The sequence below is a fragment of the Muntiacus reevesi genome, chromosome 8 (genome assembly GCF_963930625.1).
Source record: "Muntiacus reevesi chromosome 8, mMunRee1.1, whole genome shotgun sequence".
NCBI lineage: Eukaryota > Metazoa > Chordata > Mammalia > Artiodactyla > Cervidae > Muntiacus > Muntiacus reevesi.
The window spans coordinates 37,654,941-37,672,195 of NC_089256.1; the positions used below are offsets into that span (position 1 = coordinate 37,654,941).

Genomic DNA, 17,255 nt, shown 5'->3' on the forward strand with positions numbered 1-17,255 from the left:
GCTTCCCTGTCCTTCACTGTCTCCCGGAGCTTGCTCAAACTCACGCCCATTGAGTCGGTGATGCCATCCAACCATCTCATCCTCTATCATCCCCTTCTCTTGCCTTCAATCTTTACCAGCATCAGGGTCTTTTCTAATGGGTCAGTTCTTTGTACCAGGTGGCCAAAGTATTAGAGCTTCAGCCTAAGCATCAGTCCCTCCAATGAATTTTCAGGATTGATTTCCTTTAGGATTGACTTGTTTGATCTCCTTGCAGTCCAAGGGACTCTCAAGAGTCTTCTCCAATACCACAGTTACTATGATAGCTACCTCATGTAAGTGGAACCATACAGTATTTGTTTCTTTGTGACTGCTTATTTCACTTAGCATAATGTCTTCAAGGTTTATCCATATTGCAGTATGGATTTCATCTCATTCCTTTTAAAGAATAAATACCGCATTTTGTATACCTACCCCTTTATCAGTGGAGTTTTGAGTTATTTCCACTTTTTAGTTATTGTGGATGCTGTTGCTGTGAACACTGATGTACAAGTATCTGTTTGAATCCCTGCTCTTGGTTCCTTTGGGTGATACCTAGAAGTAGAAATGGATCATAAGGTAATTCTATGTTTAATTTTTTGAAGGACTGCCATATTGTTTTCCACAGTGGCTGCATCATTTTACATTCCCACCAGCACTGCGTAAAGGTTCCAATTTCTCCATATCTAGCCAACCTCTTATTTTCAGGTTTTTGTGATTATAGTTATCCTAGTGGATGTGAAGATTCACCAATTTTAAAATTTTATTACATCAAAGGTTTCTTGAATTATTTATTTTGCAATTTTTGCTTTTGATTACTTCAATTTAGTGTATCAAAATGCCTCATATGTGTTTCTGTAAACTGTTGCCATTTTTTCCGATAACTTCATCTGTTCTTTATATTATGATGAACTTTACTTAGGTATTGGGGGCTTGACTATTCCAAAATGTTGTAATGTTCTGGCACGTGATATTCAATAGGCTTGTTGGTAACACTGATGAAAATACAAGTGAAAGAGAGACTTTTATCTTTGTGGAATAGTGTGCAGTTTTAATGGCAGAATTCAATGATATCTTTAAATTTAGTCACTGGTTAACAGTGAACTATTTGTATAATTTTTCTGAAAGAGGCTGACATATGACCAAAGTGATATTTTACAAAGTATTTTATAATTAATTTTATATCTCTTGTACAGCTAAATAAATCATTTTTTAAAACAAATTCTGTATTATAGATCCCATGATTTGAGATGATGCCTGCTTAATTTACTTGCGAAATTTTTCTGCAAAAGATAAGCAACAGGCAGCTTCAGGATCCCTCATTAAATCCCTAGGCTTAGCTGACTGAAAGAAGTTAAATAAAATTGAATATATAATAAAGCCTGTTTCCTTTCCTTTGATGATGGGTAATAGGTTAGATAAAGGCTTCTGTTTTAGGATAATGATACACAGAAGCCAGATATACTAATTGCCTAAGTCCATTGTGCTAGGTAGGGCTTCCCAGGTGGCTCAGAGTCTGCTTACGATGCAGGAGACCTGGGTTTGATCCCTGGGTCAGAAAGATCCCCTGGAGAAGGAAATGGCAACCCATTCCAGTATTCTTGCCTGAGGAATCCCATGGACAGAAGCACCTGGCAAGCTACAGTCCATGGGGTCACAAGGAGTCAGATACGACTTAATAACTACATAACAACAACAGTTGTGCTAGGTGACTTAGTCAGATCTTTGAATAGAGTTCATAATGCTGTTACCTATATTTTCCTAGTGTTAGCTTGTTAAATGAACTTTGTTACATGGTGCTATGTTCTAAAGATGTTCAGTTCAGTTCAGACGCTCAGTTGTGTCTGACACTTTGCAACCCAGTGGACTGCAGCATTCCAGGCTTCCCTGTCTATCACCAACTCCCGGAGTTTACTCAAACCCATGTTCATAGAGTTGGTGATGTCATCCAACCATCTCATCCTCTGTCATCCCTTCTCCTCCCACCTTCAATCTTTCCCAGCATCAGGGTCTTTTCAAATGAGTCAGTTCTTTGTATCAGGTGGCCAAAGTATTGGAGATTCAGCTTCAGCATCAGTCCTTCTAATGAATATTCAGGACTGATTTCCTTTAGGATTGACTGGTTTGATCTGCTTGTAGTCCAAGGGACTCTCAAGAGTCTTCTCCAATACCACAGTATTTCTGTGCTAAGTATATTTTTGCTCATTGTGTTGTTGCTAAGCAAAAGAAAGAGAATTTTTACAAAATCTTGCATAAAGATAGATTTTTCTAGAGTTTTCTTCATATAGAAAAGGTTATATAGTTTATTTTTATTCCATTGCCCCCTTCTTGATTAAAGATCTTGGCAGAGAAGCCATTAACATTGTATAATTTCTCATTGATGTGATTTCTCCACAAGTTGAGATCAGATCATATTGCTGCATTAAGGACAAATGTCTTTCACGGTCTTGTCCTTGATGATGGGAGTGTTGAAATGTTCTGTCTCTGATAAGTGGACAGCATTACTTCTCTTTGTAGGTACTGGGAACTTTAAAAAGAAGCCCACTGATGATACGCTTTTAATTTTATCTTCTAGAGAAAAGAAAAAATATTTTAATAGACAACAATTTAGAAGTAAATGGATCAGAAATGAGGTGTACATCACATGCAAGAAGAGTGCCTGATGTGACTTTACTCTTCTTTAATGTTAAATGAATAATACAGTTATAAGGAAGTTAGAACTGGTCACAAATAAAAATTTAAATAGTTCAAAAACTCTCTCTTTAATTCCATTACAAGTCGTACCCTTCAAATTTCTAGAACTAACTCTTTTAATAACTCTTTTTTGCTGTGATTAGATGTAGTATCTACCCCTTGGAATGTGGAACCTGCAGGTGACCAGCTGAGAACCATGACTTACACTATAGTCCTTAACAATCCACTAACTGGAAAGAGTACCACGGCCACTGAAAAGCAGGTATGTCTATGCTGCCAGTATTCCAAAAGAACCATGTGTGTAGAAAGAGAAGAGATGCCTTTCATAGGTCCTAGTCACCAATTACAAGACTGTTTACAGGTTAAAAGAGTTTAAGAGGCACATAAACAAATCAACCCAATCCTAATTCAGACAAGCCAACTGTAAAAAGGCTTTTCTGAGATTTAAGGAATTGTTCATTTCTATATTCTGTAATGGTATAGTTGTTATATTTTAAAGCAAGGAGTATTTATCTTTTAAAGGGATATACTGAGGAATTTTAGGGAATCCGTTGGTGACTCAGTGGTAAAGAATTCACCTACAATGCAGAAGACGTGGTTTCGATACTTGTGTTGGGAAGATTCCCCTGGAGAAGGAAATGGCAGTCCACTCCAGGATTCTTGCCTGGGAAATCCCAAGGACAGAAGAACCTGGCAGGCTACAGTCCATGGGGTCACAAGAATCAGACACAACTGACTAAACCACCACCACTACTGAGCAATTGATAAAGAAATATACTGATGTATTTTTGGATGAAATTATATTGGTGGTTAGGATATCTTTTAAAAGTAGCTAGGCAGAAGATGAAGGTGGAGGGAGGGAATGTGGGGAGAGATACAGATGAAATAGGACTGACTGTGAGTTAATATTGAAGCTGGTTGATGAGTTGATGAGGGTTCATTGTGTAATGTTCATTTCTACTCTTGTGTATATTTGAACCTTTTCATAAGTGTTTTTTAAAAAACAGAACACTATTGGAATCTGATTTACAGGATCGTGTCAAGGGTTATGGCCAAATAACTAGATGGCTGCTATGACATATGAGTAAGAAAATGTTAGGTATTTAATGCTCTGTCTACTCTGTGACCAGCATGGCACTGTCATATACTGTGGTTTATATTTGGCCAGTTTTGTTGAAGTACTGTATATCTGTATAGTATATCTGTTCTACAGAGTTAGAAAATACCTGTTAACATCTGAATTAGTTTTGCTATCATAGGTTTTGCCCATCAGTGTTCAGAAGAACTTAAAATTTTCTCTTCCAAAGATTTCCAAACATTTAAGAGAAGGTTTTTTTTTTTTTTTTTTTTTTTGATATTTGTGAGTCTTTGATAACTTTAGAGGATAAATAGAATAGGTAAGGTTAAAATGAGAAAGATTTGGCCAGCAACCACTTCAAAGCCTATTTAGGGAAAGCAGTGTTTTGTTAAACTTTAATGAATTTTAGGGTGGGGTCCTGGCTTTGTTCAATTGATTTTTGAATTGTTCCTCTACCAGGAACATTTGAAATTCTTAATAAACTGCTAACACAGATGAGAGATCATGTAGTTCCTTTCTCTTATGCATGCCTAAAATGAAGGTAAAAAAATTATACAATGAAATAACAGAGAGGCAGCAAATACTATTTCTGCACATCCCTTCTTCTCAATTTGTAGATTACATAGCAATGTGGAGGCCCTTCTGGCTTTGTATATAGGCTCCTCATGTTTTTTTGTAATTTGTGAGAAGGAATTCTGGTATACATGTTCTTAAGTTGGCAGAGAATTTGATGTATTAAACATATACATGCAAAAAAATTTCATCTTATTTTGGCAGAGACTGTATAAAGAAAGTCGGGAAGCACAGTTTTATTTGGTAGATGCAGAAGTGCTCACACACGATGTCCCCTACCATGATTACTTCTATACTCTCAACAGATACTGTATCATCCGATCTTCAAAGCAGAAATGCCGACTGAGGTAAGCTACTGTAAACGAGTGTTTTAGTCAGGACAGGCTACATTGTATGCTGGCAAAGTATCAATCCTGAAATCTTAGTTGCAGTTTTACACAACAAAACTTTATTTCTTGCTTTGCGTGTCCACTGGTGGTCAGCAGAAGGGTAGGAAGCCTCACTCAAGAACCCAGGCTGATGGGGCTTTGACATTTGGGGCTGCATAATCCAGAATATGTATCATTTCAGTTACTACCAGAAGAGAGAGAGCTATAGAGTTGTGCTCACAGTCCAGTGGCCAGAATGGTCCCAGGACCCTGTTTAATGGCAAGGGGACTGGGAGATTTGAGGAGCGCGTGGTGGGCAGTAAACAGCTCTGTTGCAGTGAGAGACCAGAAATGTCGGTGTGTTGAAGGTGGTGCTGGGCTCATCATGCACTTGCCCTAGTCTCAGCTAGTGTAGTGAATTTCAGCTAAGGTATGACCACTAGAGATTTTTTATACAAGGCATTTAGGAAATTTAATTTATTTTGAGCCTTTATTGTTATTTAAATAAAGAAAATTCAGAGTTTGAGAAAGCAAAGAAATAAAATGCCAAGTTGATGAAATTATTAGCAGCTCCCAGTAATTTTTTTAAAGAATTCATTTTCAGTGAACAATTTTTTTTTTTTTTTTGTAGTCTTAGTGACTTTACATCCTTTTGGCTTTCCACTGAATTCATTCCTATGTTTAACTACAACATTCATAATGTGATTAAATCTTGTAAATTAAATATTATTCTTTCTTCCTTATTCATTAGAGTTTCAACAGATTTGAAATACAAAAAACAACCGTGGGCTATTGTCAAATCTTTAATTGAGAAGAATTCCTGGAGTTCGCTGGCAGATTATTTTAAACAGCTTGGTTTGTAAATTTCTTGATTTATCTATTTTTGTAAGGATGGCATTTATTAACAGAATGGGTGGATTCTTCAATTGGATTCATAGTAGGAACTGGTAGATGGCATTGGAATGACTCTTACTGAAGTGGTTCCAACTGTTACACTTAAAATTTAAAAACTTCTAATTTTCACTGATCTACCAAACACTTATATAATGCTTATGATATGTCAGATGTTGCCCTATGTGTTTTGTAAATATTAACTCGTTGCAAACTTATAATTTTTTCCCCATTTTACTAAAGAAGAAATATCAAAAGAGAGAGAGAGAGGTTAAGTGGCTTTTCCAGGATCACACAGTTAGGAGCTGTCACACTCCCTTCCTCTGCAAGGAGCCAAGGAAGCTGACTGCAGTGAGGGGCTGGGACCTGATCATAAACATGCACTGTGCTCACAAAGGTCTGGAGAGTCCTCAGGCCCATACCTCTCTTACCGACGTAGCTCTCCTGGGTTTACACAGGCCCACTTAGCCTTGGGACCATGTACATGTATGGATTTGGTGGAGGTGGTGGAGGGGAAGTGATGTAGTTGTTCTGTTTGGATATTCCTTAAAATGTACATGAAGAAAAAGCATATATATATATATGTATCATATATATATATATATATATACACACACACACACACACACATATACACACATACATGAATGTAATTAATTTAGTTAAAGAAAAGGTGGTGGCCAATAACCTTAGGGTAATTTAAGGCTTCGCTAGCCAGTTTGCTGGTTATTTATTTTCCTTGCTTTCTCACTGGCTGTTTTATTATTAAACTCCAAATCACGAGCAAGGAAAGAGAAACTCAAAGATAAGTTTGGCTGGTAGATAATGAACTTCTAATGAAAAATGTGGTGAAGGGAAAGGTTAAAACAATTGAAAAAAACAAAGTTTTTAGATTGTTTGCAGACTTTCTTTACCAGTGCTTCCTTTTTTTTGCAAGCTTTCATTGTAAATTAGAACTATTGTATGCTGCTGCTTCTTTTGAGATTGATGATCAAGTACTATAATCTATCTTGGAAATCTTTCTAGGGACCCAATGTAAGTGGGTAGCATGTTGTTTCCATAACTGAAATCTTTACATTAATATTTAATATGGCACATGGCAAATCTGTTCTGATGGTTCCCATCATAAATTCATACAGTTCATTCTTCCTAGAATAATGAAGCCTCGTTATCGGATCACTGTACACTCCATAACTTTTCATTAAGAGTAAAGTTTGAATCTATGCCATAAGAAACCTGAGTAATAGTTACCAAGGCTTAACTATTAAGTAAAACAATTAAGTAAAAGTTACCGAGGCTTAAAAAAAAAAAGCAAACTGAGAACAAAACAACAACCAACCTTTCTGTATCTTATAGCTGAGATTTCTCCACTATCTAAAGATTATTTTTTTTTAGAATCAGATTTGTTAATGGAAGAATCTATGGTAAATCAGTCCGTGGAAGACCCTGGAAAACTTACTGGCCTGCGAAGGAGAAGACGAACATTCAACAGAACAGCAGAAACAGCTCCTAAACTGTCTTCTCAGCGTTCTTCTGGAGATATGAGTTTAGAGGCCAAAGGGGATATTACAGGTAGCTGTTACCTGGTAAACAAAGATGAAAGCTCTTTTTTTCTTTACAGGTTTACTTATATGAAGCAGAGTATGCCTCTTGTTTATAAGACAGATCAGTTAGGAGGGCTCCTTTTCTCTTCTTTTCTGATAATATTTGTCAAACTCTGAGTAATATATAAATATAAAGGAGCAGTTGCAAAATGGCAGGCGTGTGGCCAATAGAAGTACTATACTGGACCTACATGGTATTTTAAAAACTGGACATTTTTATATAAAAACTCAGATCTGACAGCCCTGGGCCCAAATGCCTTCAGAGCAGCAATCGATCAGTTGGAGCTTAGCAGTCCCTGCCTCATGTAACCGAGTGTGTACTTTTGCCAGGTCACCGGTCCCCATCACTCTCACCCACTAAGGGATGCTTCATTCACTAATTTCCTGCCAGGCATTTATAGACATTTGATTTCTACCCTTGAATCTACTACAATGATTGTATGCTTTTAATCCTTATATACTGTCAGGGCCAGCTCAGTAAAATTGCAGAGACAGAATTTGACTTTTATTATCTCTGAATTTAATTTTGAAGAAATCTTGTCTCTACTAACTGTAACACCCTCCCTCTCAGAAATAAGAAGCTGTCATACATCCTCAACCTTCTACATTATCAGATCCTCTTCTAAGGCTTATATCTTCAGTTCAGTTCAGTTCAGTCACTCAGTCATGTCTGACTCTTTGTGACCCCATGGACTGCAGCACACCATTCTTCTCTGTTCATCACCAACTCCTAGATCTTACTCAAACTCATGTTCATAGAGTCGGTGATGCCATCTAACCATCTCATCCTCTGTCGTCCCCTTCTCCTCCCACTTTCAATCTTTCCCAGCATCAGGGTCTTTTCAAATGAGTCAGTTCTTCACATCAAGTGGCCAAAGTATTGGAGTTTCAGCTTCAGCATCAGTCCTTCCATTCAGGACTGATTTCCTTAGGATGGACTGCTTGGATCTCCTCTCAAGAGTCTTCTCCAACACCTTAGTGTGAATATATTTTTCTACCATGTAAACCTAATGGCTATTTAATTTTGGGATTTGGCAACAAAATTTGGGCAACAGAGAACAGGGGAGGATGATTTAAAAAAAATTTTTTTTAAGGAGCGAAGCATTATATACATAGAACTAGCTCAAATATTATTTGCAGAGATGAAACTTAGAGATCATTCATGATATATTGAATTGCTTATTTAATTTTAGAACAAGTTAATTTGTAATATAGGTCAAATTTGCAGAACTGATATAAGATTTCTTTTTGTAGATTTGTTTAATATTACTTAGAATATCAGAAGTCAAAGAAGGGTGCAGGGAATTCACCCTAACTCACTGTGTCTTTACAAATAATTTTACAAATTTCTTCTCCAGTATTTTTCAAATGAAGTTAAACTTTTACCAGTTGTAATCACAACCCTGAATCTCAGATAGCCTTCTGTTTTTGTAATTTGCAGGAAAGAAAAAGGAAATTGAAAGCTATAACACTGTCCTTATTGTGGTGATGAGTATTTTGTAAGTATTTATGTTGAGTGCTTATTTTGCTTGTGTCCTCATTTATCTTTTATTGGTTTCCAAAAAGATTTGAAAATATTTGTATATTATTATATAGATATTACTACTATTTGACCAATTTTAGCCTACAGAAACAGTAATTTTATATGTTTCAGTCTGGTAGTTTTTTAATGATTTTCAGAAGAACTATTAAATTCGAGGAAATACCAAATACACATTCAGAAAATGTTTTTGTTTTTTAAATTAATTTGATTTGTTTCTACCATCAAATTAGGTTTTTAGGGATATGCCATAAACTTAAAGGGAATATTGATATATGCAGGCTGGTAAAATCCCCCAAATGCTATTTTACTCTATTAGACCAGTGGTCCTTATCCTTTACTATACATAAGAATCACTTGCTAAACTACTGATTTCAGGGCTTCTCTGGTGGCCCAGGGGTTAGGACTCTGTGCTTCCAATGCAGGGGACTTGGGTTCAATCCCTGATCTGAGAGCTAAGATCCCACAAGTCATATGGGATGGCCAATAAATAAAATTTAAAACTAAATTAAAAAAAAATATTAAACATAAATTTCTCAGCTCCAATACTACAGATTGAGTCAGTAGGTCATCAGTAGGGATCAAGAATCAGTAGTATTCTAAAACACACTGCATAGGTTATTCTGATGCAAGTAATCTGAGGATTGTAGGATGAGAAATACTGGAGTAATTAGTCTGAATCTCAGGGTGTTCTTTTGGAATCTTCTCTGTCAGTCATATTTAGACTCCTATTAGGGTTTCCTTGGTGGCTCAGAGATTAAAGCGTCTGCCTGCAATACAGGAGACCCGGGTTCGATCTCTGGGTCGGGAAGATCCCCTGGAGAAGGAAATGGTAACCCATTCCAGTATTCTTGCCTGGAGAATCCCATGGACAGAGGAGCCTGGTGGGCTACAGTCCACGGGGTCGCAAAGAGTCGGACACGACTGAGTGACTTCACTTTCACTTTTCACTTTCTATCTCCATGGCTATACTTGGATCATGGGGTAGTCCATCAGATTTAATTGAATTAGTTCTGACTGGATGATACTCTCTGGATATATTTTTTGGAAAGAAATTCTTATATCAGCCTTTTTTTCTAATTATAGACTTCAGAACATAGAAAATATTTGTTGTACTTTCAAGTTTTATAAAAGCTTTTCATATTCTGCTTAAATTGATTTGCTGTGACAATTTTGAATAGTATATATTATCTGTGATCTTTGGTATCACTTTGCAGAAAATTTATAGTCAGATATTAAATGTTGATTTTTATGCCATTTCATAGATTTCATTTTTTCTCTACTACCTTAGTTTTCATCTTCAGGATGGGTAAAAGTGAATACTGTATATTTTAAGGCAAGTCAGTATTTTAACAGGAAAAAATGAGATATGCTGCCACCTATGTATTTGCATGTATATGTAATGAGATACATTCATTCACTTGACATGCTGTTGTGAATACCAACAAAGTAAGTGTATTTAACAAGTAGCATTTTACATATGATACCATTGATGTCTGTTTGGGATTTGAAACTTTGTCTAACCAGAAGGAATTTTTGCTGAATGTGCATTTGCTTTTGCTTCCGCTGGGAATAAAAGGTACATAACGATCTATCTAAGAGCAAATCCATATTGATCTTCATTTCCTTTCTGAAGTACAGTATTATGCATGTGTAATTGCTTAAGACAAAAGCACCCCAAAATAGATCTTGAAAGCTAACATGGTAGATTTCTAGGCTGGTGGTTGCACATCAACACTGGTTAGGATTCCTGGCAGAGAGGAGAGACATCAGGGACAATCCCAACCTGCTTACTTGAGGACTTCATTGTCACTAGTTACCTTCCAACTTTTCCCTCAACATCCACTTAATACTTAAAGTTATTATTTCATACAATAAAATAGGAATAATTAATTTAAATAATAACTAATTGGAAACTAGTCTGGGTAATATGCATTTTTGAAGCTTTTGCGTGTCTCTCCTGCATTAGCAATGCTTTAGGTCTGAATGAGAGTGGATTAACCAGGTCTGGTTTTCTCTGTCTAGTTTGCTGTTGCTAGTTTTGCTGAATGTGATGCTGTTTCTGAAGTTGTCAAAGATAGAATATGCTGCTCAGTCCTTTTACCATCTTCATCTCCAAGAAGAAAAATCTTTAAAGTAAGTCTTCCTTTCCACAACCTATTTATTACTTGAATAATTCCTGTGCTGCAGAAAATCTAAGTCCAGTTTTAGAGAGTTTGGTCTGCCAACTTCTCTTTAGTCATACACTGTTTTGTTTTACCTGCAAATTTATGGGGCTAATGATTTCTGGAAAAGGCTAGAAGCCTTTCCCTTGATCTTTCAAAAAATTTTAAAATTATTTATTTGGCTGTGCCAGGTCTTCGTTGTAGCTTGAAGGATATTTTAGTTGCTGCATGCAAACTCTTAGCTGTGGCATGTGGGATCTAGTTCCCCAACCTGGGATCAAACCTGGGCCCCTTGCATTGGAAGTGCAGAGTCTTAGCCACTGGACTGCCAGGGAAGTCCCTATTTTCTGATCTTTAAGATGGTATTTTTCTTTCAGTTTAGCCTCTGATTTGGTGTCAAGAGCGGAAGCTGTTCAAAAGAGCAAAGGCCAGGCCCATCGCTTAAAACGAGTGCTCCGGGACTCCATGGTGATGCTGGAACAGGTTGGTACCTCTGTGTGCCATGGTACTTGGTACTCATCCCAGTGATTCAGCTGCTTCTCTGACTGTGAGAGAATATTCACTATACCATTATTTGAATAAATCCCCCTTCTAGAGGCATCTAACCTTGCCAGTTTCTGGATTATGCATTTTATGTATATAGTTACTTTTATCAATACTTCTTTTAAAAAATGGAAATATACTATACTTACCATTGCATACCCTCCTTTTTTCAATTAGTAATATATTTGCAGGTGTCTCCATATCAGTATGTATACATCTACCTCATTCTTTTTATTGATCCTTCTATATAAGATTTCATTCTTAACATTAGCTCTTTTAAAAAAAAATTAGCTCTTTTTATAGAAATGGTAGATATTATATACACTGTCCATTATTTTGTTTTTATCTATTAACCATGTATCATGGAGATACTTCTATATCAGCATATAAAGCATTTCTTCTTTTAATAGCATATAGAATTCAACTGTACATGTGTGGCATAATTATTTTACCAGTTCCCCATTGAAGAATAAATACATAGGTTATTTTGGTGTTTTCTATAAGCGTTCTCTCTTGTCATCAATATGTGCTGCTTGGTTCTATGAGTCAAAATTTAGGATTACCTTTGGAAAATAAAGACTAATACTCCCATTATAATATAAGATTTGTGTACTTTTCAAGTCTCACTGACTCTTTGGACATGAGTTTGAGCAAACTCAGGGAGATAGTAAAGGACAGGGAAGCCTGGTGTGCCACAGTTCATGGGGTCGAAAGCAGTCAGATATGACTTAGTGACTGAACAACAACAAGGACTGAAATAAATATATTTTAGATAATAAGCAAACAACAACTTTTCAGAATTGAAAAGTAGAGATTTCTATAGTGCCTGTAATCAGGCATTGGCCTTCTGTTGGATAGGTTGTCTAACCTTAGCTTTTCTTTCCAGCTTTCCATCTTTTTGCCTTTTTATTCTATTTCCCAGAAATTTCCTCTTTTAATCTTCAAATTCTTCTACTGAGTTTTTCAGTTTTTGCTAATTTTTAATTTCAAATTTCTCTGAATTTTCTTTTTTTTAAAAATGAAATTGTGAACTTTTTAAGTGGCTATAGTATCTTTCTCTCTGATCATGTTACTGATAATTAAAAAAATATATTTTTCTTCTTCTTTCATACCTGCTTTCCAGCAAGATCCATTCCCCCTCTTTTGATTTCTGTCCTTAGGGTAGGGGATTTCTTTAGATGTATGTAGTCTTTTGCTGTCCGCCCGTGTGGATCCAAAGTTCTTAATGTGTGAGCTGGGCTGGTCTACCCTTAACTTCTCAGTAGATCTGGCTGGCCTGTTGGTTAAGAAATCCTCATGTCAGCATCTTTAGGTCTTTACTCTTGGACTGGTCAGTTTCCACAGAGGACTCTTTCAGTCTCCTCCCTGAAGGGTTAAGGGCTGGCTGCCCGCGTTTTAGGAGCTGACTGAGAGCAGAGGGACAGAGGGGGCAGGGCGATGGGACAATCCGAGAGCACAGTGTGCATGTTACTGTGTAGTCCCTGTTCTTGGTCAGCACTGCTGTCTTTACTGATGTTGTGGCATCCTCCTGGCCAGACTGCCAGAGATCGTCTGTTTATCCTCTCCAGAAAATAGGACTTCAGTCTTCCACCCAGGTAGTAGGAGAGGCCACATGTCCAAAAGTTCATCCAGTCATTCTTATTTCAGTTCCTCTTTATTCCCACTTCCAAAGGTGCCTGTCAATTCCTGAGGCTTTTGAGAATTCTTCAGGGTAGATTTGTTTGGTTCTCAACTTTCTTTACTGTTGGCTTGGGATTCAGCATTTTCAGGGCTGCCAAGTCATCCTTCTTCCTTCCAGTCTCCAAAGTCATGTTGCTCTTGTTGCCTTTCTGTTCCCCCCTCCCTCCAACCTCGTGGATTTATTCCTTAAAAAAAAAAAAAAATGCCTTTACTGTGCTTTTGGTGGGGTTGCAGGAGGGAGCAAAATTGGATGCATGTATTTAATCTACTTATTCCTTCTTCAGTGTGCACTGCCTTGATTTCTTCCACTGACACTGCCCAAGCTAAGCTCCCAGTAACCTCTGACTTTTAAAGTTAATGTACCTTTTTTCTGAGTTTTCATCTTACAGTGCCTGCATTTGACAGAGCTGACCATTCCTTTCTTGAAATATATCTAATCTTCCCTTCTTTAGAACCATGAAAAAACCTAGCTTTATTATGAAATAGCTTGCATACCATAACATCCACCTTTTAAAGAATTTTTAGTATAATCACAAGGTTGTGCAACCATCACCTCTATCTAATTGTTAAGTTGCTAAGTCGTGTCTGACTCTTTGCAGCCCCATGGACTGTAGCACACCAGGATCCTCTGTCTTCCACTGTTTCCCAGAGTTTGCCCAGATTCATGTACACTGAGTTGGTAATGCCATCTAACCATCTCACAGGCTTCCCTGTGGCTCAGTGGTAAAGAACCTGCCTGCCAATGCAGGAGACACAGGTTCGATCCCTGGGTTGGGAAGATCTCCTGGAGAAGGAAATGGCAACCCATTCCAGTATTCTTGCCTGGGGAATCCCATGGACAGAGGAGTTTTAGGGAAGATAGGGGGAGGGCTATAGTCCATGGGGTCGCAAAAGAGTTGAACATGACTTAGTGACTAAAGAACATCAGTAATAACAGACTTAAACACAATTATATCAATAATTATACTAATGAAAAGGGACTACTATCTAATTCCAGAGCATTTTTATCATCTCCCAAAGAAGCCCTGTAGTCATGAGCAGTCACTCCCATCCCTCACTCTCTCAGCTCCTGGTAATCACTAATCTACTTTCTGTTTTTATGGATTTGCCTATTCTGGACATTTCATATAAATGGAGTCATATAATATATGGTCTTTCATGCCTGACTTCTTTCACTTAGCATAGTGTAAAACTGCTGTTTGCTGGTTAAAACCATCTTCTCTACCTGACCTCATCCTGGCCCAGTACTGCAGGCTTCACATTAGAGTCCCTTCCCTTCTCCTGTACTGCCCTTTAGGTTATCTCAGCTGCTTCCCTAACTTAGAATACCACACACACCAATGGCTCCCAAAGCATCTATCTCACCTTGACCTCTTCTCCAAGTCCAGACTCATACAGCCACTTGCTGACTTGGTGTCTTTACCTAGATCTAACAGGTACCCCAAACTGATCGTGTCTAAAACAGAATCCAATTTTCATCCTGAGCCAAACTCAATTCTCTGCTAGTTGACATAATTTCAAAAAATGATACTATCATCTTCCAGTTGTTCCAGTGAAAAGCTTTGTATCATATAGTGTGTAAGTGTATATTTAGGGATGAGATTATTTGTTTTGGTTCTGAGTCTCTCACTAGTCTGTGAGTTCCATGAAGGCAGGAACAGTGCCTATTTGGTTCACCATTATATACCCAGGACTTAGCACAGTGCCCTGCATGTAACAGGTGAACAAAAAATATTTGTTGAAAGAATGAATTAAAAAATGACTACAAAAAAGAATAAGACATAATTATCGCTCTCAAGTTGTCTAGAATTTTATTAGAGATATCAGATGTCCATGTATATGATAAAGACTACTTTAAAAAGTACAAAATTAAGCATCAAAGTAAGTAGTAATAATTTAGGAGTTTAGAGGCAGGATGATTAGGGGAAACAGTGGGGATGGCTCAGTTTTAGATAGGTGAAGATGAACATGAGCATAGTAGCAAACAAAGGCCTGGAGTGGAACTTGAGTTGTTTAGGGGGTGGTGGGGAGACCCCTGCAGCTTCAGAAACCATTTCAGAAAACAAGCTCTTCACTTTGGATCTTCTGATGAATGGACTTATTGATAGGTAGAGCACAAAGCAGTGTGTCATAGGAAGAAGTGCAGTACTGCAGCAAACTGGAAGAGCCCTTTCACACTGACAGATAACCTAAGGAATAAGGCATTTTAAAATCATTCTTTTATTTGGGAACCAGTATAGACAATTTTATTAAATGCAAACTTCTGGCATACAAATAATCAGAAAAATATAAACAATGTGATTTTGAAAATTTTTCTCTGCAGTTGAAGAGCTCACTTATTATGCTTCAGAGAACCTTTGATCTACTAAGTAAGAACAAGACTATCCAAAGCTAGTGATCTTAAGGACCAAAATTGTAGAGATACGTGGAACCAAAAGACAACATCTTGAAGAAAACCAGAAGATGAAAGATTTGAATGGTCACAGGAACATTTCAATATTTTTTCATTATTCATACGTTTAATATGAACATTCTTTCTAATAACACTTATTGGAGAATTAGCCTCCGATGGCCTTAAGAATCCATCCTTTCAGTTCTTATACATAATTCTAAGCTGTGAATTTCTCCAATGAAGCATGAAATATTTTGTGGATTTGAAGTTTTGTGACACAAAAAGAACTGAGTGGTATGGCCTCATTTTCACAGTGAGGTTTGAAGTTTGATGCTTTACCTGTTAGCACAGAATTAGTATGTATCCATTAGGCTGTTTTCACAGGTAAACATTAAAGAGGATAAAGAAGACAACAGAAGAAACCTCTAAATCATTATTATCTTTTATCTTTTAAAACTTATTATCAGTTTTCAGGCATATATTATAACATAGCTTTGTGTACTGTAAATATTACAGTGTTCATTTGTTTAGCAAGTAAATTCAATAGTTGAACCTTTGAATCTGCATGTTGATGATTATCTGAAAGATTCTTCAGCCATGTTGTATATGAAGGAAATAAGTGTTTCTTCAGGGGGCTGTCAGAGGTGCAGTTATCTTGCCTCTTCATACATCAAATGGCAGAAGAGTCCACTTCAGAAAAGGAAGCATATAGGATACCAACCCTCAAAATGAAGAACTGTGCTCTGAGTTTTAAAAAGATTATGTTAAAACCTGGGCGTTTTAGTGTCAGAGCAAATACATACTTGAACTAAGCTTGGCTTCAGCTTAGCAAACTTTTATGATGGAAATGAGCCATCTGCTTGAAAATAATTTGTGGATTACTTTTCAGTAGCCACGTATGGCTTTATTTACTCATTCATGTGTGTGTGGCTATAGTCAGTAAGTTGTAAGCCAGACACAAAACTTTAACTCTTTAATGAAGACTTTGTGGGCATTGTCTCCCAATACAAGTGCACTGACAAGTTGTAAATCAGACATGAGCTTTGGCTCTTTCAAAGTTGTTAGGCATATGTGTCTTAATAGAAGTTATGTCTCTGGAACAAGAGAGGGACATTGCAGAATAATTTGTATATATTCTTACTGTTTGAATAACAATTGCCTTTAAATGTTTTTTTTTTTTTTTTTGCCCAGAGTCATTCAAGCCACATGGGATTGCTAAAGTCATTTTTGTGATGCTCACAGAGAAAGAAAAGTATTGACTGGATTAGAGGAGAACCAGGTTTCTCTGGGTGAATCCCAACTAACCTACCTACCAGTGTATCTATCTGGAGGTTTTATGATGAGGATCTATGAGGTGTCTGACTGTGAGCAGACTGGATTGTCATTCTAAAACTTGTTCTCTGTTAAGTTCACAAAAATGGTCAATGAGAAGCTGAATATATTTGTGATGTATCCTCAAAACTTGTACTTCATAAAATACCTCAAAAGAAAGTTACCAAAGTTGCTTTATAAATTATGACTAAATATGTGCAGAATTCAATTAACTGTATTTGAGCCTATGTAAATTGAGTATCAATAAAATCCAAAATGTCTAAGTCGTTTTTCATCTTTTTCTGTCAAACTCTCCCCAAACTAGAAACCGTTTCAGTGAAAACATATACATGGGCCGGCACGCTTAAAAAAAAATTGTGCAAAATTAAAACCCAAAG

At 37.0% G+C, this 17,255-nt stretch overlaps 1 protein-coding gene across 1 annotated transcript in view; it reads left to right on the plus strand.

Annotated features, from left to right (window-relative positions):
• The window catches only part of GRAMD1C (GRAM domain containing 1C), a 104,940-nt gene extending 87,799 nt beyond the window's left edge, over positions 1-17,141 (plus strand). The window contains 8 exon segments of the mRNA XM_065943720.1: positions 2,856-2,974; positions 4,568-4,710; positions 5,483-5,586; positions 7,018-7,194; positions 8,668-8,725; positions 10,792-10,902; positions 11,309-11,414; positions 15,478-17,141. Of these exon segments, the coding sequence (XP_065799792.1) occupies positions 2,856-2,974; positions 4,568-4,710; positions 5,483-5,586; positions 7,018-7,194; positions 8,668-8,725; positions 10,792-10,902; positions 11,309-11,414; positions 15,478-15,549 (890 nt within the window). The 3' untranslated portion in view covers positions 15,550-17,141.
• The last annotated feature ends 114 nt before the right edge of the window (positions 17,142-17,255 follow it).